The 26,614-nt window shown below is 42.3% G+C and overlaps 1 protein-coding gene across 2 annotated transcripts; it reads right to left on the bottom strand.

The window, feature by feature from the left end:
• Positions 1-568: 568 nt before the first annotated feature.
• APOE (apolipoprotein E) lies at positions 569-10,292 on the bottom strand. 2 transcript variants are annotated; one of them, XM_073655944.1, is made up of 4 exons: positions 10,196-10,292; positions 9,910-9,969; positions 9,574-9,724; positions 569-2,277 (listed from the first exon to the last, which is right to left on the bottom strand). In XM_073655944.1, exons 2-4 carry the CDS (start codon positions 9,950-9,952, stop codon positions 1,647-1,649), a joined length of 825 nt encoding a protein of 274 aa, XP_073512045.1. In that variant the 5' UTR covers positions 9,953-9,969; positions 10,196-10,292; the 3' UTR covers positions 569-1,646. The 2 variants fall into 2 exon arrangements, with proteins under 2 accessions (XP_073512045.1, XP_073512044.1); XM_073655943.1 differs by having other exon boundaries at positions 9,895-9,969; positions 10,196-10,268.
• Positions 10,293-26,614: the final 16,322 nt, after the last annotated feature.

Below are 26,614 nucleotides of genomic sequence, written 5' to 3'. Positions count from 1 at the left end.
CGGAGAGTATAAGCAAGGTTTCACACCAATGCATTTCAGCGCAGGACTGGTAACCACTTGGTTTTTCACCTTGAGAAACACATTGATGTGAAACCTTGCTTATACTCTCCAGATCTCATCCTTTCCGTGAGCGCAGCCGCCACATCATGATAAACTCTGGTTTGCCAAACTGCTATCTGAACGATATTCTTCTCCAGCTATGGGGTGGCAGCTGCGGGACATCAGACTTCTACAAGTGTTGTGTCCTTACACAACCCTTACCGGTGAACGTCACCCTCATCCCAAACTTGTTCCTTATGGTACTGCCCTATCTGTGTGCATTTATCCCATCCAGATCTTCCCTGGTACTCCAGTTCAACTCATTCAAGTGGAACTGCAGTACCAGGCTTGGTCACATTTATTTAGATGTCACTGTGGGGCTGTGGTGCGTTAACAAAAATTATGGGAACCCTACATAATATACATTGGGGTAGGGCATCATATCCACGAAAACCCTGCAAAGATGTAAATGATCCATAGAGTTTTCCTTCGTGAAGCCAATATAAGAAGACCCTCTCTTCGCATAAAATATGTCAGCCATTCCCTTTTATTTAAAAAATATTGGTCACAATTGATAAAATCTCTATAATGTACAGCTGACAGGCAGTATATACGTGGCTCCTGGAGAGGAGAAGCCATAAGAAGATTTTACAAAAACACATAAAACAGCGTAAAACAATATAAAGAGACAAAGTAGTAATAAAGAAAAGCATTAGAAATACTATTTGGGTATGATGAGGTCCTGTACACGGCTGGAGATATCCAGGACACATAGTCATTGGGTTCAGCTTTGTATACAAAAGTAGGTTCAAGAGGATGTGGGGTTGTCTAGGGATTCTATAAAAAATTGGACTGATAACATAAAAATTAAACTTTCCTGTTCAATCCCCTGTAGCTCCAGTGTAAATGCTCTGGTGGTCCTCACTGGTTTGTGTTTAGTTCCCTGAAGCCATGACATCACCTATATCCACTTGACCGCTGAAGCCAATCACTGGCCTCAGTGGTGATGGCTGTTGGCATTCATTGCCTATAGCAATCCTGTAGATGTACATGAAGTCATCACTGAAGGGAAGTAAAACACAGACCTGCAGGGACCACCAATTTCATTGCTTGAGATTGAACAGTTGTGTATATGTTTTTCTTTTGTTATATTAACTTAAAAAAATTCCTAGACAATAAGTAACACAAGGAACTTAGCCCTCATTTGTTTAGCAGTTTTGACTATTGTCCTCAAAGACACCCAGATGGAGCTCCAGACCTTCGTGCTCTTGAAGTTGAGGAGCAATGTTTTCTAGTTTCATATCATGGTGCCCCGGCAGAGAGATACTTGGCGATCCAAATATCTCCATCAAATATCTTCAGACCCTGGTGGTGAAGGACAATGACTTCAAGGTCTCCACATATGGACTGATTAGGAATGTAACTATTCTGCTGGTACATAGTGTCTTTGATGAATGTGGTGGGATTGCGTAAAATGTTGGCCTTGTATCTACAGCTTAATGCGGGATGCAAGCTTTTGGTTCCAGGAATAGCAGCTATTTGTAGAACCGTTACATGTGGGAAACTATGAGTATGGTGGTTAAAGTCCAAGAACATGGGTCAACATCTTATTGCTTCTTGTTCTGGAGACTCTTGGCCATGTTTTGAAGCTGGTTACGGAGGTTGTCTATGGAAGGATTGAACCACTTTTTCATCTGGTCGGCCACCTTGTCTACACTGGTCTTCACATCGGAGGCCATTTTCCTGACTTTGTTCTGGACATCTTTGGCCACTGAGGCGAATCTATCCCGGAGTTGTTTCCCTTGTTCATCCATGACATCTTTCAGAGACTGAAGACGCTCCTGTCCCTTTTTCTTCAGGCTAGACACATAGGGTTCAATGTTTTTACGGAGGCTTTCAACCTTATCCTGGGTGTTCTTGCTGAGGTCTTCCCCATACTGGCCAAGCTTTTGCTTAAGATCTTCGCTATCTTTTGCAAGACGTTTCTTTAGCTTCTTCATGTACATGCTGACTTTTCCTTGAACATCTTCAAGGTTCTGGTCAAACATGGAGCGCAGGTCTCCTGAGTATTGGATGGCCCGAGACTTGGTGTCTTCCATGTCGCTCTTCAGTTTATCAGCCAGAGCGGAGACCTCATCGTTAAACCGTTCCTGGGCATCCTGGGCCATGGGGCCAACCTTACTCTTCAAGTCATCAGCATAATTACTTAGTTCTTCCATCGTGTCTTTGATGAGTCCACTAAAAAATAAAAAGTATTATACCAAGAAATTAATGAAGAACACAAGCACTACACTAGTAGTAAAGTAGGGGGAAAGGTCAACATGTCAAACACACATACTATATATTGGAGTATATTACTTATAATGAACTTGCAAATCTGTTTATCTATCTAGCTAACCAAGAAGGAAGCACTCCAATGGTTAAAAGCTAAAAAATGACATTTATTAGCCAATGCACAAAACACATCTATCTAGCCATCCGTTCATCCATCTGTCTATCTAAAATCTATCTTTCTGTCTATCTATATTTGTTCATCTAGCTATTTATCTTTCAATCTATCTCTATCTATATGTCTATCTATCCGTTTATTTATCTATATTCATTCTACCTACTTGTCCATCTATCCATTCTTCTGTCTATCCATCCATTTATGCATATGTCCATCCATCTATCCGTTCATCAGTACATCCATTCATCCATCTGTTAGTTTGTCTATCTATCAATCATCTATCTATCCATTCATCCGTCCATCCATCCATCTATCCATTCATCCATCAATCCATATTTTCATTCGTCTATCCATCCATCCATCTATCCATTCGTCCATGCATTCAATCGTCTGTTCATCCATCCATCTACCCATTCGTCCTTCCTGCATCCATTTATCCATCCATCCATTCATCCGTCCATCCATCCATCCATCCATCCATCCATTCATCCGTTCATCCATACATCTATCCATTCGTCCGTCCATCTATCCAGCTATCCATTCGTCCGTTCATCCATCCGTCTATCTATCTATCTATCTATCTATCTATCTATCTATCTATCTATCTATCTATCTCTATTTATTGTCTATCTATCTATCTATCTATCTATCTATCTATCCTTCTATCTATCTCTATTTATTGTCTATCTATCTATCTATCTATCTATCTATCTTTGTTGTCTATCTATCTATCTATCTATCTATCCATCCAGTCTGACACTGAAAAAATATGGAAGTTCAGTTTCATCTTTGCAAGTTGCATGTTCTGACGGATCGATCTTTGGGTCACATTCCATGTTCTTACAAGTGATTTGCTGAGTCTGACATACGTATTTTAGTTTCCTGCAGGCAGACACCACAGGCAACACTCCCCGCTCTCAGCAGTCAGTAGAGAATGTGCTTTACAGGCAACTGACAATATTCCAAAATATGTATCCTGAATGAGTCACACAGACTTGCATCCAAACTTCTTTCTTTTAGATACTTATTTTTTTACCCCTTATTTCATATATATTTTATTTATATAAAGTTGAAACCAGAAGTTTCCATACACTATATAAATAGACACATCTGCATGTTTTTCTCAATATCTGACATGAAATCAGAATAAGGCTATGTGCCCACGATGCAGAAATGCTCCAGATTTTTTCCTGAGTGTTTCTGCATCTCCCTGGCAGAAAAAAACGCATGCGGATTGTACATGCGGATTGTACATGCGGATTGTACATGTGGATTGTACATGCAGATTGTACATGCGGATTGTACATGCGGATTGTACATGCGGATTGTACATGCGTTTTTCCTGCCAGGGACATGCGGATGTGAAGTGTTCTTCACATGCATTTCCGCATACGGGTTGACAAGCGATTTTAGCATCACTTGGAAAGTGCTTGACAACTTGGTCACACTATATAAATTCATGCAACCGGCATGGCTTTATATACTGTGACCGAAAGAATGTTTAAAAATAAAAAAATAAATCTATACTTACCTTCCGATGGCCCCCACAGTCTTGCTTCACCGTCCCGGCTGCTGGCAGATCGCGGTACACTGAAGGACCTGCCGACGTCAGCATCGCGTGACCCGTCACTTGACTATGACGTCAGCGCAGGTCCTTCAGTCCATCGCGATATGCCAGCATGCGAGGAGGAGCGCAGCACGGGCCGCCAGAAGGTAAGTATATATTTATTTTTTATTTTATTCATTTTTTTACAGGTTCTATGGTACCCGGGTCCGGAGGAGAGTCTCCTCTCCTCTAGACCTGGGTACCATCCGCACATTAGAACACATGGAATGCGCAACTACATATACAGTGATGCGTAGTCCATGCGATCTAATGCAAGTCAATGGCGGCGAAAACGCAGCACTTCCGCAAAATAATTGGTAGTGCTGCGTTTTTTTCCGCAATGATAATCAGCAGCGGAAATTTCCGCAGCATGTGCACAGCACATGCGGATTATCATTGGGAAACATGGCAGGCCTTCTACCAAGTGTTTTTTAAGTGTTTCTGCAGCGTTTTTGCCGCTGCGGAAACGCTTAAAAAATGCATCGTGGGCACACAGCTTAAACCTCTCCCGTTTTAGGTCAATTAGTATTACCATCATTTTTAATATTTGCCAAATACCAGAATAATGAGAGAAAGAGAGAATGTTTTAAGGCAATTTTATTACTTACTGCAAAATCAAAAGTCTACATACACTAAGATTACTATGCGTTTAAACAATTCTGGACTGCCCATATGATGATGTCATGTGTTTGGAAGCTTCTGATAGGTTTTTAGCAACATCTGAGTTAATTAGAGACACACCTGTGGATGTATTTTAATGCACACCTGAAACACACTGCTTCTTTGTGTAGCATCATGGGAAAGTCAAAAGAAATCAGCCAAGATATCAGGAAGAGAATTGTGGACTTGCACAAGTCTAGCTCATCCTTGGGCACAATTTCAAGGTACCTGAAGGTGCCTCGTTCATCTGTACAAATAATTATATGCAAGTACAAACAAGATGGGAATGTCCAGCCATCATACCGCTCAGGAAGGAGACGGATTCTGGGTCCCAGAGATGAACGTGTTTTGGTCCGACATGTGCATATCAACCAAAGGACAAAAGCAAAAGACCTTGTGAAGATGATGGTGGAAGCTGGTAAGATTGTGTCAATATCCACAGTGAAAGGAGTACTGTATCAACATGGGCTGAAAGGCCACTCTGCCAGGAAAAAGTCATTACTCCAATAGAAACATAAAAAAAAGCCAGATTAATGTTTGCAAATGCACACAGGAACACAGATCTTAATTTTTGGAGACATGTCTTGTGGTCTGATGAAACTAATATTTAACTGTTTGGGCATAATGACCATCATTATGTTTGGAGGAAAAAGGGAGACGCTTGGAAGCCTAAAAACACCATCCCAACTGTGAAACACGGGGGTGGCAGCATCATGTTGTGGGGTTGTTTTGCTGCAGGAGGGACTGGTGCATTTCACAAAACAGGCGGCATCAGGAGAAAAGAAGATTATGTGGCAATACAGAAGCAACATCTCAAGACATCAGCCGGGAAGTTAAAGCTTGGGCGGAAATGGGTCTTCCAAATGGACAATGACCAGAAGAATACTGCCAAAATGGTAACAAAGTGACTTAAGGGTAACAAAGTCCATGTTTTGGAGTGGTCATCACAAAGCCCTGTTCTCAATCCTATTGAAAATTTATGGGAAAGATGAAAAGGCAGGTGCGAGCAAGGCGACCTACAAACCTGGATCAGTTACACCAGTTTTGTCAGGAGGAATGGGCCCAAATTCCGACCAACTATTGTGAGAAGCTTGTGGAAGGATATCCCAAACGTTTGACCCAAGTCATTCAGTATAAGGGTAATGGTACCAAATACTAATGAAATGTAGGTAAACTTTTGACTTTTCAGTGAGTAATAAAAATGCCTAAAACATTCTCTCTCTCTCATTATTCTGGCATTTGGTAAATATTAAAAATTATGGTAATCCTAATTGTCCTAAAATGGGAAAGGTTTATTCTGATTTCATGTCAGATATTGAGAAACACATGCAGATGTGTCTTTTTATATAGTGTATGTAAACTTCTGGTTTCAACTGTATGTGGTTGGAACTTTAATACTAATTTTCTTGCATACATATAGGGAAGCATATATTCTTTGATTTACTAGTTTCCAGGATGCTGAGAATATAGTGTGAGGCCTCAGGGCCGCCATTGTTCCAACTGATTTATTAAGACCTGTACCAAAAATTGGCACAAATTGTAGCTCAAATTCCTGCTCAATTTCTAGCATAAGTACAGCCAAGGATGAGCTAGGTTAATTAGGAGATTTTACTGTCCACCAAAGTGTTATATGATAGAAAGATTGCATCTTGTAGTCACCACTAGGGGGAGCAGATTGCATACTAACTATACAGCAATTGCTATAATAAAACGGTGCTATTAGTTTCTAAATTCTCACTAGTGTTGATTGTTGCAATCGCCGTCCCTCCGCAAATAATTTACTTTTTAATTTAATTCTGTAAGAGATGTCAATCAAAGGCGGAAGGTCAGCAATTGCAGGCAGAGTGGCAGTGCCGTGTGCAGTCCAGAGACACCCATCGGCATAGATTTGCATGTAGCATGGGACTTTTATAAAACTCATTTTCAAAGGTTTGCCGAGCTACTACGGGAAAAAAATGAGGCGGGGGGATATGCATTAAAATGCAAATAAGGTGCTGTCATCAGCATAAAACAGCATCCAGATGGCTTGTGAGCTCCCTCTAGTGGTGACTGCAGGCATACAGGATGCTAACATTTAGCCTGAGCACATTCTTAAAAGAAGGCATGGTTAAATGGAAGGGGGATCAGTCAATCACTGGGATCTAGTTCAGCCGCCTTCTTCCATTATCCAATGCTAATATGGTTGTGACACCCGGCGCCCCCGCCGTTCAGCTGTTTCGGGTGTCAACATCGGGAACTGCTCAGGTGTGGAGCTGAGATTTCTGAAATCTCATAGCTTTTGCTGTAAAAGCAGCTTTTATTTTACATAAATTTGCATAAAAAAATCAGGGGGAAAAAAAAACTGCAGCAAAAACGCAACGTGTGAACATAGCCTTAGAGCTGAGAGTTTGTTTCATTTGTATCCAGACTTGACAATCCCAACTGATACATTTTAGTAAACAGTAAACAAAAGAGAATTGGATTTAGTTGATGGATCATCTCATCTGGATACAACTGGAAACAACTGTGAAATCACTATAATATTCTGCAACTTTCTAACGGTACGTGCACACTGGGTATTTGCAGCAGATTTTTCTGCACCAAAAAACATAGCGTCAGCAGGAAAAATGCTGCGTGAAATATACACACTTTTACTTTTATACTTTCACTTAATTTTTTTTTTTTTACTTTTATTCATTTAAATAAGTTAAAAAATGCTCAAAAAACGAGATTTTGCAAAAGGAAAAAAAGTGAAAATATATACAAAATATATTACACAGTTGTGGAATTTATGACCTAGAACCAGAATAATCCAGTTGATTTTTGATAAGATTGATGGTGGCAATCTAATATTATAAGGAGATATGATAACGTGTAATTATAGGAGGAGCGGACGCCGACAGATGTTCAGGAGAAAACATACTGTGCATTTTTTTATCACCTGCCTTAAGGCTACTGTCACAGGCACAGGCTATGTCACCCAGGTCTACGTGCCCCGTCCTGTCCTGGTCATTCCTGCTCTCATTGCAATGCGCAGAAAATTGCTGCTCATAAACTGCTGCGCCTGGTGACATCTGCGCGTGGAGCAGAGAGGAGGCGAGAAAGGACATGAAATAATTACACCATGGAAAAAGTTTTCGGGCTATGGAGAAAGTCCAATATTATAAAATAGTTTGTTTTTTTTCTTTTTAAGACACAGCGCCACCTTTGTCTGTGGGTTGTGTCTGGTATTACATCACTTGATTGGGGGTGGGCTGTAAAGCCAGATGCAGTGTATGGGTAAAAGTAATCCTGTTTCTGATTTTTTTAAAAAGACCCTTTTTTCTAATTTCATAAATCCCTTCCTATGTAACTATACAGACTTCCATTTGTGCACATCTGGGTCATCCTTGGCATCCTTTCACCCATGAAATAGGCAGGTGGTGTGAACACAGCCGTAATTGTATTGTAAGCCTAGCCATATTATTATTAGAGAAATAAGATTTGTATTTATTTAGATATTTTCATTTATTTATCTATTTAATTTAAGCTTTGAATTTTATTTTTACTATTCTATATATTTTTATATTATTATTTTTTACTATTTAAATATTTTTTATTTATTTACTTATTTACTATAAGTTTTTAATTTAATTTTTTACTATTTAACATACTTTTATATTATTTTTCACTATTTAAATATTTGTATTTACTTTTCTACTTAAACTTTTGAATTTTATTGTGCATATATATATATACACTATTAAATATTTATTTACTTAAACTTTTGAATTTTATTTTAGATATATATATATACATATATATATGCTATATAAATATTTATTTACTTTATGTTTTGAATTTTATTTCATTTTTTTTGCAATTTTATATATTTTTATATTATTTTTCACTATTTAAATATTTGTATCTACTTCACTACGTTAACTTTTTAATTTTATTTTAAATATATATATACTATTTAAATATTTATTTACTTTATATTTAGAATTTTGTTCTAATTTTTACAAATTTATATAATTTTTTATACTATTTATATATTTAATTTATTTACTTTAACGTTTGAATTTTATGTATTTTTATTTTTTTACTATTCTATATATTTATATTTACTTTTTTACTATTTAAATATTTGCATTTATTTATTTTAACTTTTGAATTTTAGTTTTTTACTATTTTATATATTTTTTATTAGTTTTTTTACTATTTAAATATTTGCATTTATTTAGCTTACCTTTTGAATTTTATTTATTTAATTTTTATTGTTTCATTATTTATTTTTACTTTTCAATTTTGAAAAAAAAATTAGGGATCATCCCCTAGAGATAACAAAAACTTATTAATAGAATATTTGGTTTAATTAAGGTTACAAGTTTATCCATCCTTTTAAAATTAGGTTGTAAATTAATGGAGCGAAATTCTCCAACACACCTCAGTGACCATCTGTGTGAATTTTGCAGCCATTTTGCTGCTTAAATTGGGTTTTTTGTTGGCTCATACTAGTAGCAGAATTATCCTATTCAAACATCTGATTGGTGGGTGGTGCAGAACGTTAGACACACAACCAATCACCATTAATAAAAGGCTGGATGACCCCTTTGAATAGGTGTCTACCATGACCCTTAAGATTTCGAAATAGTCATTGTATAATTTGTACTCTTTCCTTAGCAGTTTTGATAATGTAAATTGTTGCACATACATGTAGGTTATTATCAATAATCCATATCCACCCCTGGGTTATTAGGTTACTAAGTCTTGAAGCCCAGTCCATTGGCCAATTTTACTATTATATTGCATATTACCACCACCATGACTTCAACTCTTCTTTTGTCATGTTACTCACTCGAGTTCCTTGCCGATCTGAGAATCTCTCATCCTTAATGAGGCTTCATCTGCGGCTTCTTCCACTTTGTTCAGGGTCTGCCAAAAGCTATCCAGGGCAGACTCCCATTTCGTCTGGGGGGCATCCTTAAAAAGTGATCGGGCCTGGGCTCCTGTGGAAATAAGATTAGTGAGTGGTGTCCAAACCTAGAGATTATAGTGATGTTAGAGTATGATGATAATAAGTGGGTCAGTGGTATGGACTCAGTAGTAGTGCCACCATTGATGAGTACCACCACCATTAATTTACTCCATACCACTAAGGCCCACCAATATCGCTCACCATTATATAAATTACCTGCCAGGAACCCAATGGTCAACAGTACAAATGCCCACTTCATGGTTCTACTGTAAGATCCTAGAAGAGAAAATGGATATTGAATGCGATGACAGGACAAAACCAATCCTCTAAGAAGCTTTTACGACCCTCACATAGAATATTGCCTAAAAATACTCAAGTTTAGGTAAAGTCCTAAATCACAATGTTGACTTATTGGTCTTCATCTATCGATACCAACCATATAAGACTGACTATTCCTATGTCCCCCACTACTACCATCACCACCACCATTAATCTCCCTCACCTTCTCAGCTGCAACTGCTCCCCCACCCTCTGTCTGCCTTTATATAAGCTGCCAGCTGTGAGTTGTAAGGGTTGCACTATTGCACCTTGAAGCTGGAGGCAGACACATGATCAGCATTAGGTTGGAGGGGGCGAAGTCTAATGAGCAATCTATTCTCTGTACAGGGTTAACCCTAAGAGAGCCAGAAAGTGACAGAATGGGAAGTAATGAACACAGACCAGATGTTGTAATAAGTCATCCCTGCACCAGTCAGGATCAGCTGGTGCATGTGTGCATAGTGGTGCTTGAAAGTTTGTGAACTCTTCAGAATTTTTTTTTCATATTTCTGCATAAATGTGACCTAAAACTACATCAAAATTTCACATGAGTCCTAAAAGTAAATGAGGAACCAACTCAAACAAATGGGTCAAAAATATTAGACTTTGTCATTTTTTTATATGATGAAAATTATCCAATATGGCATGTCTGTGAGTCGCAAAGGTATATGAACCCTTGATTTCAGTATCATTTTTGACCTCCATGTGCAGAAATCACTGCATCTGGTAATTGTTGATTAGTCCTGGACATTGGCTTGGTGGAATTTTAGCCCATTCTTCCCTACAAAACAGCTTCCACACAGTTATGCTGGTAGGTTTTCCCCCATGAACTGGTCTCTTCAGATCAATTGTGGAAAGGAAAATGTATCCAGCAGTGGAATCCTTTTCTAAAAGCTGGATATATTTTCCTTTCCTTGATCTGAAGTGAGCAGTTCATGGGGAAAAACCCACCAAAAAAACAGAGTGAGTGTGGAAGCTGTTTTGTAGGGAAGAATGGGCTAAAATTCCGCCAAGTACAGTATATGGTAGCCATCACCGGTTAAAAATATCAAACCTGTTTCAGACTAAGTTCTTAATCATTGCATATTACAAATTTACATTTTTCTTTCCATAGTTTACTCTTGGATTCACAATTCAGTGAGTTTTCCATGCATTGGACCTCTCGATAGGTGAGATGATATTAATTCCATGTTCCTGCTCACTTCATGTCCTTCCATTTCTATAGGATTAAGGTCACCAAAACTTTGCCTTTCTTTTACAGAAAGACTTGTGACTTTGGATCATTGCCTTGCTGAATTACCCACGTTCTCTTGAGATTCAACTCATGGACAGATGTCCTGACATTTTGTTTTAGAATATGCTGATAAAATTCTGAATTTATTGTTCCATGATTCTATGACCACCATGTCTCACAAGTGGCATGAGGTTTTTATGCTGTAATGTAGTTTTTTTCTTTCTCCAAACACAATGCTTCTCATTTAAACAAAAAAAACCTCTATATAGTCACATCCATCCACAAAACCTTGTTCTAATAACCACCTTGCTTGTCAAGGTGATCATCTGCAAACTAAAGCTGGACAGCAATGTAGAGAGCAGTGGCTTTCTCCTTGCAATTCTGCCATGCACATCATTGTTGTTCAGTGTCTTACTGATTTTGGACTCATTAACAGTAACATTAGCTAATGTGAGAGAGACCTTTAGATGCTTAGAGGTTACCTTGGGTTCCTTTGAGACGTTATGGACTATTATATGCCTTGCACTTGGAATGATGTTGATTACTCACACACTTCTGGGGAGGGTATTAAGGTTATGAATTTCCTCCATTTGCAATAATCTGACTGTGGACTGGTGGCGTCCAAACTTTTTTGCAAACCTTTCCATCCTGATAAGCCTCAATAACGCTTCTTCAGAAGTCCTCAGAAATCTCATTTGTTCTTATGGACGAGCCTGGGTTTGGTGAAAGTCAAAAGAAAGTCACCTGCCTGACTGCATAGTGTCAACTGTACAGCTCGGTGGAAGAGTTTTTCAGGGAACAGCCTGTTAATATATGTTAGCATATTGACACAACCACAAAAAAGCTTTTTCTCTCTCTCTGTCATCTATCTATATACATATATTTATATATATATATATACAGTACAGACCAAAAGTTTGGACACACCTTCTCATTTAAAGATTTTTCTGCATTTTCATGACTTTGAAAATTGTACATTCACACTGAATGCGTCAAAACTATGAATTAACACATGTGGAATTATATACTTAACAAAAAGGTGTGAAACAACTGAAAATATGTCTTATATTCTAGGTTCTTCAAAGTAGCCACCTTTTGCTTTGATGACTTCTTTGGACAATTTTGGCATTCTCTTGATGAGCTTCAAGAGGTAGTCACCGGAAATGGTTTTCACTTCACAGGTGTGCCCTGTCAGGTTTAGTAAGTGGGATTTCTTACCTTATAAATGGGGTTGGGACCATCAGTTGTGTTGTGCAGAAGTAAGGTTGATACACAGCTGATAGTCCTACTGAATAGACTGTTAGAATTTGTATTATGGCAAGAAAAGAGCAGCTAAGTAAAGAAAAACGAGTGGCCATCATTACTTTAAGAAATGAAGGTCAGTCAGTCTGAAAAATTGGGCAAACTTTGAATGTGTCCCCAAGTGCAGTTGCAAAAACCATCAAGCGCTACAAAGAAACTGGCTCACATGAGAACCGCCCCAGGAAAGGAAGACCAAGAGTCACCTCTGCTTCTGAGGATAAGTTTATCCGAGTCACCAGCCTCAGAAATCGCAGGTTAACAGCAGATCAGATTAGAGACCAGGTCAATGCCAAACAGAGTTCTAGCAGCAAACACATCTCTGCAACAACTGTTAAGGGGAGACTTTGTGCAGCAGGCATTCATGGTAAAATAGCTGCTAGGAAACCACTGCTAAGGACAAGCAACAATCAGAAGAGACTTGTTTGGGCTAAAGAACACAAGGAATGGACATTAGACCAGTGGAAATCTGTGATTTGGTCTGATGAGTCCAAATTTGAGATCTTTGGTTCCAATCACTGTGTTTTTGTGAGACGCTGAAAAGGTGAACGGATGGACTCTACATGCCTGGTTCCCACCGTGAAACACAGAGGAGGAGGTGTGATGGTGTGGGGGTGCTTTGCTGGTGACACTGTTGGGGATTTATTCAAATTTGAAGGCATACTGAACCAGCATGGCTACCACAGCATCTTGCAGTGGCATGCTATCCCATCCGGTTTGCGTTTAGTTGGACCATCATTTATTTTTCAACAGGACAATGACCCCAAACACACCTCCAGGCTGTGTGTGGGCTATTTGACCAAGAAGGAGAGTGATGTGGTGCTACGCCAGATGACGTGGCCTCTACAGTCACCAGACCTGAACCCAATCGAGATAGTTTGGGGTGAGCTGGACCGCAGAGTGAAGGCAAAAGGGCCAACAAGAGCTAAGCATCTTTGGCAACTCCTTCAAGAATGTTGGAAGACCATTTCCGGTGACTACCTCTTGAAGCTCATCAAGAGAATGCCAAGAGTGTGCAAAGCAGTCATCAAAGCAAAAGGTGGCTACTTTGAAGAAGATAGAATATAAGACATATTTTCAGTTGTTTCACACTTTTTTGTTAAGTATATAATTCCACAAGTGTTAATTCATAGTTTTGATGCCTTCAGTGTGAATGTACAATTTTCAAACTCATGAAAATGCAGAAAAATCTTTAAATGAGAAGGTGTGTCCAAACTTTTGGTCTGTACTGTATATATATATATATATATATATAGTGAAAAAGTGTGTGAAATAAGTATTGAACACATCACCAATTATCTAAGAAAATATATTTCTAAAGGTGCTATTGGCATGAAATTATCACCAGATATCGGCAACAACCCATCTAATCCACACAGACAAAGAAATCAAACCACAGATGTCCATAAATTAAGTTATGTGTGTAAATGAAAAATTGCACAGGAAAAAAAAGTATTGAACACATGAAGAAAGAGAGGTACAAAAAGCCAGAAAGTTGTAGCTTGATCTGTCTATGTCTCTTCTTCATTCCATCCTCCTTCCCCTCCAAAGACTTCAATAAGAAACTGTAATCTGATCCCTCAGTGAACTGGTTGTTTTTTTAGTTTTGAACAAGGCATACTATAACAGTTTCTCAAAGTGAATGATTAGTTAAGGAGGCAGGGAGGATGGAGAAGAAGTGGCTCATAAATGGAGACAGAAGCAGATTTCTCTGATAAGATATATTGCAAAATTTTCTTCCATTGATTTGATTTATTGAAAAGTTGAAACAATAGCAACTATTTAAAATTCAGTTTGTAAAGAATCGTGCAATGTGTTGAATGCAAAAGTGATTTTGTGGGCCTGTGTAACAAAAGGAATTGCCCCCCTTAGTGACTCAGTCATGAAGAATGAATTCAGAATTAAGGCTTTTTTTCCCAATTCCCATGTGTATATATACAGTACAGACCAAAAGTTTGGACACACCTTCTCATTTAAAGATTTTTCTGTATTTTCATGACTATGAAAATTGTACATTCACACTGAAGGCATCAAAACTATGAATTAACACATGTGGAATTATATACTTAACAAAAAAGTATGAAACAACTGAAAATATGTCTCATATTTTAGGTTAATAAAAAGTAGCTACCTTTTGCTTTGATGACTGCTTTGCACACTCTTGACATTCTCTTGATGAGCTTCAAGAGGTAGTCACCGGAAATGGTCTTCCAACAATCTTGAAGGAGTTCCCAGAGATGCTTAGCACTTCTTGGCCCTTTTGTCTTCACTCTGCGGTCCAGCTCACCCCAAACCATCTCGATTGGGTTCAGGTCTGGTGACTGTGGAGGCCAGGTCATCTGGCGTAGCACCCCATCACTCTCCTTCTTGGTCAAATAGCCCTTACACAGCCAGGAGGTGTGTTTGGGGTCATTGTCCTGTTGAAAAATAAATGATGGTCCAACTAAACGCAAACTGGATGGAATAGCATGCCGCTGTAAGATGCTGTGGTAGCCATGCTGGTTCAGTATGCCTTCTATTTTGAATAAATCCCCAACAGTGTCACCAGCAAAGCACCCCCACACCATCACACCTCCTCCTCCATGCTGCACGGTGGGAACCAGGCATGTAGAGTCCATCCGTTCACCTTTTCTGCATCGCACAAAGACACGGTGGTTGGAACCAAAGATCTCAAATTTGGACTCATCAGACCAAAGCACAGATTTACACTGGTCTAATGTCCATTCCTTGTTTTCTTTAGCCCAAACAAGTCTCTTCTGCTTGTTGCCTGTCCTTAGCAGTGGTTTCCTAGCAGCTATTTTACCATGAAGGTATGCTGCACAAAGTCTCCTCTTAACAGTTGTTGAAGAGATGTGTCTGCTGCTAGAACTCTGTGTTACATTGACCTGGTATCTAATCTGAGCTGCTGTTAACTAGAGATGAGCGTTGTTCTACTCGAACCGTTCGCCAATCTCAAATTCGAGCTGTTTTGGGCGGTGTTCGAGCCGTTCGGCGAACACGAACAATTTGAGAAAAATTCGGCTGTTCGAGGTTATGTTCGATAACTGTTCGTGCACCAAAATCATAACTGGATTTTTTCTCAGTAATGATGAAAATTAATGTTAATACGCAGTTTGAGTGTACAGCGGGGTGGGGGGAGGGGCAGGGGATGGATCTCTGCAGGAACAATGAAGATCTCCATTTTTTTTTCTCTTTCCCGCATTTACAGTGGGGAGGTGCAATCTGTCAGCCTATCAGCAGCGCACACACGGAGCGAAGTGCTTTTTTTCACACAAGCAAGGGCATGTGTCATTGGCAGTGTATGTCACATGTCCTTGCCCTATAAGACCAAGCCATTTTCCCCGTTGCCACCATTTTCTCACTGCTGCAGCTGCGTGTTAGACGGCACCGCTGTTGCTGTGTGCGCTATACCTTGTTAATTTCAAGCCAATTTTCGCACAAATATACAGATAGCTTGTGAGTAGGGAATAGTTGTGATTGCAGTCCTTTTAAGGACTAGGTTACAGCATTTCCTACGACTTTTATCAGGCAGGTCTGTGCTCTTAAATAGATAGGTTGTGGGAGTAAAGACTAATTGTAATTGGAGTCCTTTTCAGGACTAGGTTACATCAGTTCCTATCAGTTTTTGCCAGGCAGGTCTGTGCCAGTGCTGTGCAAGTTTTTTTCACAGCATTTGGCTGAATCTAGCAAAGCTAATGCTTTTTGGCCTATTGCAGAGTGTGTTAGTCAGTGGAGTAGCCTATCTGTGTTGCAAGATATACCACCTGTGTATAGAATACCAATTTTTTTACTGCACCTAGTGAAGTAAAATCTTTTGGGCATAGCATCATTCTATTAGTCCATCTATACTGACCTCCATCAGGTTGCAAACTGAATCTAATTTTTTTCTGCATCTAGCTCTGAAAAAATATTTGGCCTTCTAGCAGTGTGTCGGACTTTCTCTATTAGTCCATCTATACTGACCTCCACCAGGTTGCAAATTCAAAATAATTTTTATCTGCATCTACAGTACCTCTGAAAAAATATTTGGGCTTCTAGCTGTGTGGGGGACTTGTTGTATTAGTCCATCTATACTGACCTCCATCAGGTTGCAAACTGAATATATTTTTTTCTGCATCTACCTCTGAAAAAATATTGGGCTTCTAGCTGTGTGTGGGACTTGTTGTATTAGTCCATCTATACTGACCTCCATCAGGTTGCAAACTGAATATATTTTTTTCTGCATCTACCTCTGAAAAAATATTGGGCTTCTAGCTGTGTGTGGGACTTGTTGTATTAGTCCATCTATACTGACCTCCATCAGGTTGCAAACTGAATATATTTTTTTCTGCATCTACCTCTGAAAAAATATTGGGCTTCTAGCTGTGTGTGGGACTTGTTGTATTAGTCCATCTATACTGACCTCCATCAGGTTGCAAACTGAATATAATTTTTTTCTGCATCTAGCTCTGAAAAAATATTTGGCCTTCTAGTAGTGTGTCGGACTTTCTCTATTAGTCCATCTATACTGACCTCCATCAGGTTGCAAATTAAAAATAATTTTTATCTGCATCTACAGTACCTCTGAAAAAATATTTGGCCTTCTAGCAGTGTGTCGGACTTTCTCTATTAGTCCATCTATACTGACCTCCATCAGGTTGCAAATTCAAAATAATTTTTATCTGCATCTACAGTACCTCTGAAAAAATATTTGGGCTTCTAGCTGTGTGTGGGACTTGTTGTATTAGTCCATCTATACTGACCTCCATCAGGTTGCAAACTGAATATATTTTTTTCTGCATCTACCTCTGAAAAAATATTGGGCTTCTAGCTGTGTGTGGGACTTGTTGTATTAGTCCATCTATACTGACCTCCATCAGGTTGCAAACTGAATATATTTTTTTCTGCATCTACCTCTGAAAAAATATTGGGCTTCTAGCTGTGTGTGGGACTTGTTGTATTAGTCCATCTATACTGACCTCCATCAGGTTGCAAACTGAATATATTTTTTTCTGCATCTACCTCTGAAAAAATATTGGGCTTCTAGCTGTGTGTGGGACTTGTTGTATTAGTCCATCTATACTGACCTCCATCAGGTTGCAAATTGAATATAATTTTTTTCTGCATCTATCCCAGCCAATAGTTTTGGCCTAATACCACAGTTTGGCCACTCAGCTCTGCTCGGTTACCATCCATTGTTTTTTTGTGCAAACAACTCCAGAGTTGTGAATTAGTTAACCACCAAAATGAGTGGAAAAAGGCCTGCTGCTGGTGGAAAGGGGAATAGGCGTGTTGGGAAGGGGAAAAAAGGTTGTGTCCGTGGGGTAGGTGTTAAAGCAACAGTAACATCTGCAGAAGAAAGACCATCTTCCAGCCAAACTAAAATGTCTACTTCTTTTAGCGGACAATGTGATAAGATCCCTTTCTTACGGCCACGCCAATCGCTACAAATTCCAGATGAGGCACAAAAACAGCAGGTGCTTCAACGGATATCAAGTGCTCCTTTAAGTGGGCTCTCCTCCACATCAACTTCAACATCACAAATACTCCAGTCCTCAAAGGTGTCACCCAAATCGCACTTGCTTCCTCACAGCTCCCAAATCTCCAGCTGCCCGTCTGAGTATGAGGTAGAACAGATGGTTGAGTCTGCAGAGCTGTTTACTCATACTATAGCCTGGGAATCAGAGGTCGACTCCAGCGCTTCTGTGAATCCAGACGAGGAAATGATCTGCACTGATGCCCAGAATCTTTATGAGTCGGATCCAGGACCAGACGCAGAAGGTTCTGACCATAATGTAGACCCTCATTCCCAAACTGTAACTCCTGTTGGTGGAGACAATGAGGAAGACGATGATAAGACTCAAATACCTGATTGGAGCGACAACTTTAGTTTTTTGTCAGGGCAGGAACAGGTTGGCTCTGAGGACGACGGGTGTGATAACGCACAGGGTGATGATGATGAGGTTGGAGATCCCACTTACTGTCAACCCACAGTCAGCCAAGAGATGAGGTCAGCAGAGGAGGTGGAGGAAGATGCTAGTGACGACGAGTTCAGGTTGCGCCTTCCTGGACAGAGACGTAGTACTGGAAGCACGTCAACAACTGCATCCTCAAACACAACTCTGCCTCTCACCACAAGTCGTGGTGGCTCTTCAGGTCGCATGGGTGCTAAGCCTTGCATAGCCTGGGCATTTTTTCAGATCGATAAAGATGACCCAACTCGTGTTATCTGTAACATTTGTCAGCAAAAGCTAAGTAGAGGCCAAAAAATACATAGTTTGAGTACTTCATGCATGAACCGGCACATGGACATGAAGCATAAGTTGCAGTGGGAAGCTCAGTGTGCTACAATGCGGCCTAGCCGGCCGGGCCAACCACCGTCTGCCATATCTTGTGCATCCGCGGCCTCTTCATCCTCTGTGACTGGGGGGACAGCAGTCACACCTGTTTTGGGGCGCAGACCTGCCACCTCTTTACCCGCAACAGCCAGCGTGATTGGCAGGTCATCATTTTCTTTGGAGGTAGTAACACCAGCTGGTGTTGAGCGCTGTCCGACATCGATAGCACCACCTTTGGATCAAGGCAACCTAACATGTCCGCCTGCATCTTCCTCACAGACTGGCAGTTTGCCGGGAACACCCTTATCAACCCCGTCTAAGCACAATAGCCAGCCCTCGGTCCCTCAGATGTGGACAAGTAAAAGACCATTTCCTCCTAGCCATGAGAAAGCTAAGAGGTTGAATTTCACCATCTGCAAGCTCTTGGCTACAGAAATGCTGCCTTTCCGCCTGGTGGACACAGAGGATTTTCGAGACCTTATGTCCGTCGCAGTGCCCCAGTACCGGATGCCCAGTCGGCACTACTTCTCAAAGAAAGGTGTGCCTGCGCTCCACCAGCATGTCGCACACAACATCACCGCTTCTTTGAGAAACTCTGTGTGTAACAGGGTGCATTTCACCACAGACACTTGGACGAGTAGGCATGGACAGGGGCGTTACATGTCGCTGACTGGGCACTGGGTAACTATGGTGACAGCAGGACAAGGGGCTGCTGTCCAAGTCTTGCCGTCCCCACGAGTTGTGCGTCAATCCTCTTTATGTCAAAGTTCCTCCACTGCTTCTGCCTCCTCAACCTCCTCTCGGTCTTCCACCTGCACCCAAAGCCTGTCTGGTCATGCCACAAGCTTTCTAACTGCGCAGAAGGGATCCTGCACACCTCCTTACTATGCTGGCAGTAGGGCTCAACGTCATCAGGCGGTTTTTACTTTGAAATGTCTGGGAAATGTGAGTCACACAGCTGAGGAGTTGTGGTCAGCTCTGGAGAACCAATTTCATGAATGGTTGTCTCCACTGGACCTGAAACCAGGGAAGGCCGTGTGCGACAATGCTGCAAACCTGGGTGCGGCCCTTCGCCGGGGCAATGTCACACACGTGCCTTGTATGGCTCACGTGTTGAACCTGGTTGTCCAGCAATTTTTAGCCCACTATCCCAGACTAGATGGCCTTCTGCAGAGGGCACGGTCGCTGTGTGCTCACTTCCGCCGTTCGCATCCCGCAGCTCAGCGACTTACATCTCTACAGAAGTCGTTGGGCCTGCCACTTCACCGGCTAAAATGCGATGTGCCTACCCGGTGGAATTCAACTCTGCACATGTTGCAGCGACTGTGGCAGCACCGACAAGCCCTGGTGCAATACGTTCTGACGTATAGCCTGGGCCAACGAGATTCAGAGGTGGGGCAAATCACGCTGGAGGAGTGGTCTCAGATCAGGGACCTATGCACCCTTCTGCACAGTTTTGAAATGGCGACGAAGATGTTTAGTGCTGACGATGCCATTATCAGCATGACTATTCCGGTGATTTACATGCTGGAGCACATGTTAAACAGAATTCGGAGTCAGGTGGTGGCACAAGAGGAGGTGGAGGAAGTAGAGGAGGAGGAGTTGTATGCGGAAGGGCTAACATCTGCAAGGTCCAGACGGTCGGCAGCACCAAGGCGGCAGGCATGTGAGGGTGGGGGAGATGGTTTTACCAGGGCGCATGGTAGCAGCCAAACTAGTGAGGAAGGTGCAGGAGCCCAGGAAGAAGTGGAGGACGAACTGATGGAAGACTCATCAGATGAGGGAGACCTTGATCACATTTCTGTTGTGCGAGGTTGGGGGGAGAGGACAGAGGAAGGAAGCATGATTGTTACCTCGCCACCAACACAACAGGGACTTGGTGCTCCTGGATGCGCAACACACATGAGTGCCTTCTTGCTGCACTACCTGCAACATGACCCTCGAATTGTGAGAATTAGAAATAATCCTGACTACTGGGTTGCCACACTGTTAGATCCCCGGTACAAAAGTAAATTTGCAGAAATTATTCCTGCCATAGAAAGGGATGCACGCATGCAGGAGTATCAGCAGAGACTGTTGCAGAATCTTACATGTGCTTTTCCACAAAATACCAGTGGTGCACGTAGTGAATCTCACAGTTCCAACTTGCCAACCGTGGGACCGTCAAGTGTTCAGCACTCAAACCGTAACAGAACCACAGTATCTGCTGGTAACATCAATTTTGCGGAATCATTTCACCACTTTTTTAGCCCATCCTTTGCAAGGCCACAGGAGACAAGAAGTCTGACACATAGTCAACGCCTAGAGACGATGGTACAGGAGTATCTCCAAGTAAACATTGAAGCCACGACTGTGTCACTGGACCCTTGCTCTTTTTGGGCTTCCAATCTGGATAAATGGCCGGAGCTAGCCACTTACGCCTTGGAGATCTTGTCATGCCCCGCAGCCAGCGTTCTGTCTGAACGTGTGTTCAGCGCTGCTGGTGGTGTGCTGACAGATAAGCGCACGCGGCTCTCCACTGATAATGTAGACAGACTCACGTTCATAAAGATGAACAAATCATGGATCCGAAACGACTTTTCTACCCCTGTGTCATCCTGGGGAGAGTAAAAGCTTGATGATTGGTTAAAATCACCCTACCAACCGTTTTAAGCTTTCAAATTACTAATCATGTTTATCTGTATCTTGACTGGAAAATAATTTGGGCTTTGTAGCAGTGTGCAGCACTGATCCTATTAGGCCATCTATAATAAGCTCCACCAGATTTAAAATTAAAAATAATTTTTAGCTGCATCTAGCCCGGAAAATAATTTTGGGGCTCCGAGATGCGCAAGACACATAAGTGCCTTCTTGCTGCACTACCTGCAGCATGACCCTCATATTGTCAGAATTCGAAGTAATCATGACTACTGGGTTGCCACACTCTTAGATCCCCCAAACTTTTCGATCAACCTTTTAATTTTAATAAAGACCAAAAAAATGGTCATTTTTGAAATTATAAGCATTAGCAGGTTGTTAGAAACTGAAATCAAACAGTTTTCAACTCAAAACTTTATTGTAGGTGATGTTACATTTTCACATAGGACCCCTTGTTCGAAAGGAGCTTCTGAACTCTCTCGTCCATTGAATTTGTCAGGTTTTGGATGGTTTCTGCTTCAATTGTTTTGCATGAGGACAGAACACCCTCCCAGAGCTGTTGCTTAGATGTGAACTGCCTCCCGCCATCATAGACACTCCTTTTAATGATGCTCCAAAGGTTCTGAATGGGGTAGAGGTCAGGGGAGCATGGGGGTCACACCATAAGTTTGTCCCCTTTTATGCCCATACCAGCCAGAGATACAGATGTTTTATGTGCAGCATGAGATGGTGCATTATCATGCAGAAAAATGATCTTGCTGTGAAATACACGGTTCTTCTTCTTGAACCATGGCAGGAAGTGCTGTTTGAGAAAATCCACATACATTATGGAGCTCATCTTTAGCGCCTTCAGGGATCCTAAAGGGGCCGACAATCTCTCTCCCCATGATTCCAGCCCAAAACATTACTCCACCTCCTCCTTGTTGGCGCTGTAGCCGTGTTTGCGTGGGGTGTCCATCAACCAGCCATCCTCCACTCCATCCATCTGGACCATCGAGCGCTGCACGGCACTCATTCGTGAACAAAACAGTTTTGAAATCAGTCTTCATGTAATGTTTGGCCCACTGGAGCCGTTTCTGCTTGTGTGAAGTGGATAGAGGAGGTCGACAGGATGGCGTATGCACAGCTGCAAACCTCTGAAGGACCCTGCATCTTGTTGTTCGGGGGACGTTGGAGGCACCAGCAGCTTCAAAAACTTGTCTGCTGCTATGACAAGGCTTTCTTGCCGCTGCTCTTTTAACCTGACGTAATTGCCTGTAGGAAAGAGTCCTCAATTTGCCCTTATCAGCACGCACACGTGTGTACTGTGAATCAGCTACATACTTCTTGATTGCCAAGACACTTCATCCTGATCATCGCACAATGTTGATTGTAGTCATGCCTTGACCTAAACACTCCACAATTTGTTGCTTCTCAGCAGCCGACACATCCTTTTTCTTTCCCATTTTGGCAGAAAATGTAGGCTGCTTAATAATGTGAGAGAGCCTTCTTAAGTAGTCTTGCCTTTCATTGGACACACCTGCCAAACTAATTAGCACAGGTGTCTGCAATTGCTTACAGTGATATAAAGAGCCCTGACACACATCACCATCAATGAGTTTAACTGACAAACAAACAAATTCTTCCCTTATCACTCCTAAACACTTTTTGCATAATAATTTGGAACGCAGTGTACATGTGCTTTTCCACAAAACACCAGTGGTTCACGTAGTGAATCTTACAGTTCTAACTTGCCAACCGTGGTCTGTATGGAATTGTTCAATAAAGGGCCCAAAATTAAGATAACATAGATGGGAGAGGTCTCTATGAATAGGAATTCCTAAGTATTTGATACCCTGTGAGGGCCAGGCAAAGGGAAAGTTGGACTGGATGGAATCCTATATGGATTTGGGGAGGGAGACATCGAGGGCCTCAGACTTCGCTGCATTGATTTTAAAATTTTACCATGTAACAAAGTGATCTATTTCAGCCATAACAGCAGGGATGGATATATGTGATTGAGTGATATATACTAGGACATCATCAGCAAATAGAGAGCACTTGTACTCGGTGCCTCCCACCTCAATCCACCTAATATTGGGGTTATGGCGAATTGATGAGAGCAGGTGCTCCGTCACTAGGATGTATAAGAGAGGGGACAGAGGACATCCCTGCCTTGTCCCATTGGTGATTGTGAAAGGTGATGAAAATGTTCTGACGCACCCCCTGGGCCTTGGGACACCCGGAGCCGGACCCTTTTTGGTGGATGCTGGTGGTTGTAGTCTCCGTGGCGGCGACCCGGTTCCGTGGCTCAGGGCGGTCAAACCAGTGGCGGAACTATTTATGTGGTTTTAATGTTTAAATGTCCGACTACGCCACCCGTGGATTGCGGTCAGAGTGAACCGCCGCTGCAGGGCAGACCGCTGAGGCTGGTGTTGTGGGTGCAGCAGAGCGTAGCATAACTCCCCACGGGAGGAGTATAGCCTCAGGGCAGTGTATGCGGAGGATGGGGGTGATGGTGCAGGGCAGCAGCAGTAACGACACGGAGTCAGTGATGCAGTCCAGGGCCTTTACTCACAGTTCTTATTATCCAGACCACATCTGCAGGTAACTTCTGGCCACGTCATACTGTGCTCACCAGGTGAGGGGCTCAGACAACTCCCAGATAACTTTGGAGCGCTTCACAAGACCCCCTTTGTGTGTCCTTTGTCTGGCCTTTCTTACCAACCCTTCTGTCCGGCTGCCTCGGGCCTCCTCTTGGTAAACTTGGCGACAGTTTCCCTGACCCTATGTGGTGCCTTCCTAGCGGGTGTAGCGAGGGGCTGCGCCACATAAAATGTCACAGCCTCCGGTTTCTAGCTGAGGGTCGTTTCCTGCCTCCACTAGTTTCGGGGACCGGTCTCCCCCTTTGGCCTGACCCCTCCATGCAGGTGGATTCGGGCGTGCGGTGGCGACTCGCCCGTCCGCACCCCTGGGATCCCTTCGTTCCTCGTTCCTGGAGCCTTCTCCGCTCCTCTTCCTTCCTTCTCCCTCATCCAGGCCTGGGCCTCTGTTACTAGGCCCGCCTCCGGAGCAGAGCTCATGCAGAGCCCCTGCTCCCTGTCACTTCTGCTCAGACTTCTCTGCACTGAACTAAGATGGTGCCCACCTTTTATACTCCCTTCTCAATGCACCCAGGAACTGCTTCCTCCCTGCTCCTGCACTACAGGGTTCCCCTTCCTCAGTGTTCCCTCCCCCCACTCCAGCCAGGGACAGGGACTGTCGTGCCCATCTCAGAGGCATATTGGTCGCTCTGCCCCACGGCAATGTGGTGTAATGCATGCAGGTGTCGGGTCCTGATCCACACTCCATCCTTACCTGAGAGTGAGATATCACACCTCTGGGTGAGGTGCAATACCTCTGTAGCAACCGAGCCCTCAGGGTGCTACAGTTCCATTTATCTTCAGCCTAGGTAACGTATTGTGATACAGGGCCGTGATTTTGGCTATAAAAGGGTCCCCTAGACCCCTACCCCAAGCTTTTTAAGAGAATCATATATGGCGTGCCAGGAGACTCTATGGAATGCTTTCTCAGCATCCAACGAGAGTATCTAATTACAAATTTTTAACTGCATCTAGCCCAGGAAATACTTTGTGCCTAGTAGCAGTGTCTGCTAGTCAGCGGATTATCCCGGCTGTTAAGCAAGCTACACCACCTGTAGTTTAGACACTTAATTTTTTCAAAGGAAATGCTTCGGGACCATGGGATACTTAGTGAAGAGCATCAGGAGGCACCCCAAGGCATAGGGGCTGGGACTGGCAGTAGGATGCCTTGCGGTGGACAGCCGAGCTCGATCCTTATAAAAGCTTTTTAACTGCAGCAGTTTTAGTGGACGCTACTGGAGCTGGAATTACCGCGGCTGCTGGCATGAGACTTGCCCTCCAATAGATCCTTGTAAATGGATTTAAAGTGTATTCATTCAAATTAGAGAGACAATTTAAATTAAAAAGCTTAGAGCTGCCTCCACCACAGGGGGGCTCGCTCGACCCACCAGCGGACAGGCACCAGTATTGGGAGAGGGGGGCTGGCCGTCAGGGTTCACCGCGGCTCTGGCACAAACCCGGCGACACGGAGGTGGCACGGGCAGGAGCGGACTGGCCGAGTCGGCTTCTCACTTTTTGGATTTTAGAAGGGCATGACATGCCTATATCTGTGTCTCCCCCTCCTTTTACTCCTCCACCTCTTTTCTTTTCGCATGATTATATGTACTTGTCACTTTTCCATGTGTTAGTTATGTCTTCTGAGCAGTTTGTCAGCTTTTGGGCACCTTTGAAGGTGTTTTCTATGTGTTTCTATGTGTTTTTGTTTGCCTGCCATTGGTTTTAACGGTGTTCGAAGGTGTTCGACGAACAGTTCGACGAACAGTTCGGCGAACACACGGGTGTTCGACGAACCGAACCGAACTCGAACACTACGGGGGTGGCTCAACACTACTGTTAACCTGCGATTTCTGAGGCTGGTGACTCGGATAAACTTATCCTCAGAAGCAGAGGTGACTCTTAGTCTTCCTTTCCTGGGGCGGTCCTCATGTGAGCCAGTTTCTTTGTAGCGCTTGATGGTTTATGCAACTGCACTTGCGGACACTTTCAGAGTTTTCTCAATTTTTCGCACTGACTGACCTTCATTTCTTAAAGTAATGATGGCCACTCGTTTTTCTTTACTTAGCTGCTTTTTCTTGCCATAACACAAATTCTAACAGTCTATTCAGTAGGACTATCAGCTGTGTATCCACCAGACTTCTGTACAACACAACTGATGGTCCCAACCCCATTTATAAGGCAAGAAATCCCACTTATTAAACCTGACAGGGCACACCTGTGAAGTGAAAACCATATCCGGTGACTACCTCTTGAAGCTCATCAAGAGAATGCCAAGATTGTGCAAAGCAGTCATCAAAGCAAAAGGTGGCTACTTTGAAGAACCTAGAATATAAGACATATAAGACATATTTTCAGTTGTTTCACACTTTTTTGTTAAGTATATAATTCCACATGTGTTAATTCATAGTTTTGATGCCTTCAGTGTGAATGTACAATTTTCATAGTCATGAAAATACGGAAAAATCTTTAAATGAGAAGGTGTGTCCAAACTTTTGGTC

The sequence above is a fragment of the Phyllobates terribilis genome, unplaced genomic scaffold (assembly GCF_046119375.1).
Source record: "Phyllobates terribilis strain yellow unplaced genomic scaffold, ASM4611937v1 Scaffold_12__6_contigs__length_324123572, whole genome shotgun sequence".
NCBI classification, from domain to species: Eukaryota; Metazoa; Chordata; class Amphibia; order Anura; family Dendrobatidae; genus Phyllobates; species Phyllobates terribilis.
Note: the sequence above shows the minus strand (reverse complement) of the source record. Positions and strands in the feature narration are given on the sequence as shown.

Excerpts from the sequence above, each read along its gene's own strand:
- APOE (XM_073655943.1), bottom strand. The coding sequence starts at position 9,952 with ATGAAGTGGGCATTTGTACTGTTGACCATTGGGTTCCTGGCAGGTAAT. Across the intron at positions 9,725-9,894 it reads GGCAGGTAATTTATATAATG|GAGCCCAGGCCCGATCACTT; the intron begins GTGAGCGATATT and ends TTATTTCCACAG. Across the intron at positions 2,278-9,573 it reads CAGATCGGCAAGGAACTCGA|TGGACTCATCAAAGACACGA; the intron begins GTGAGTAACATG and ends TTTATTTTTTAG.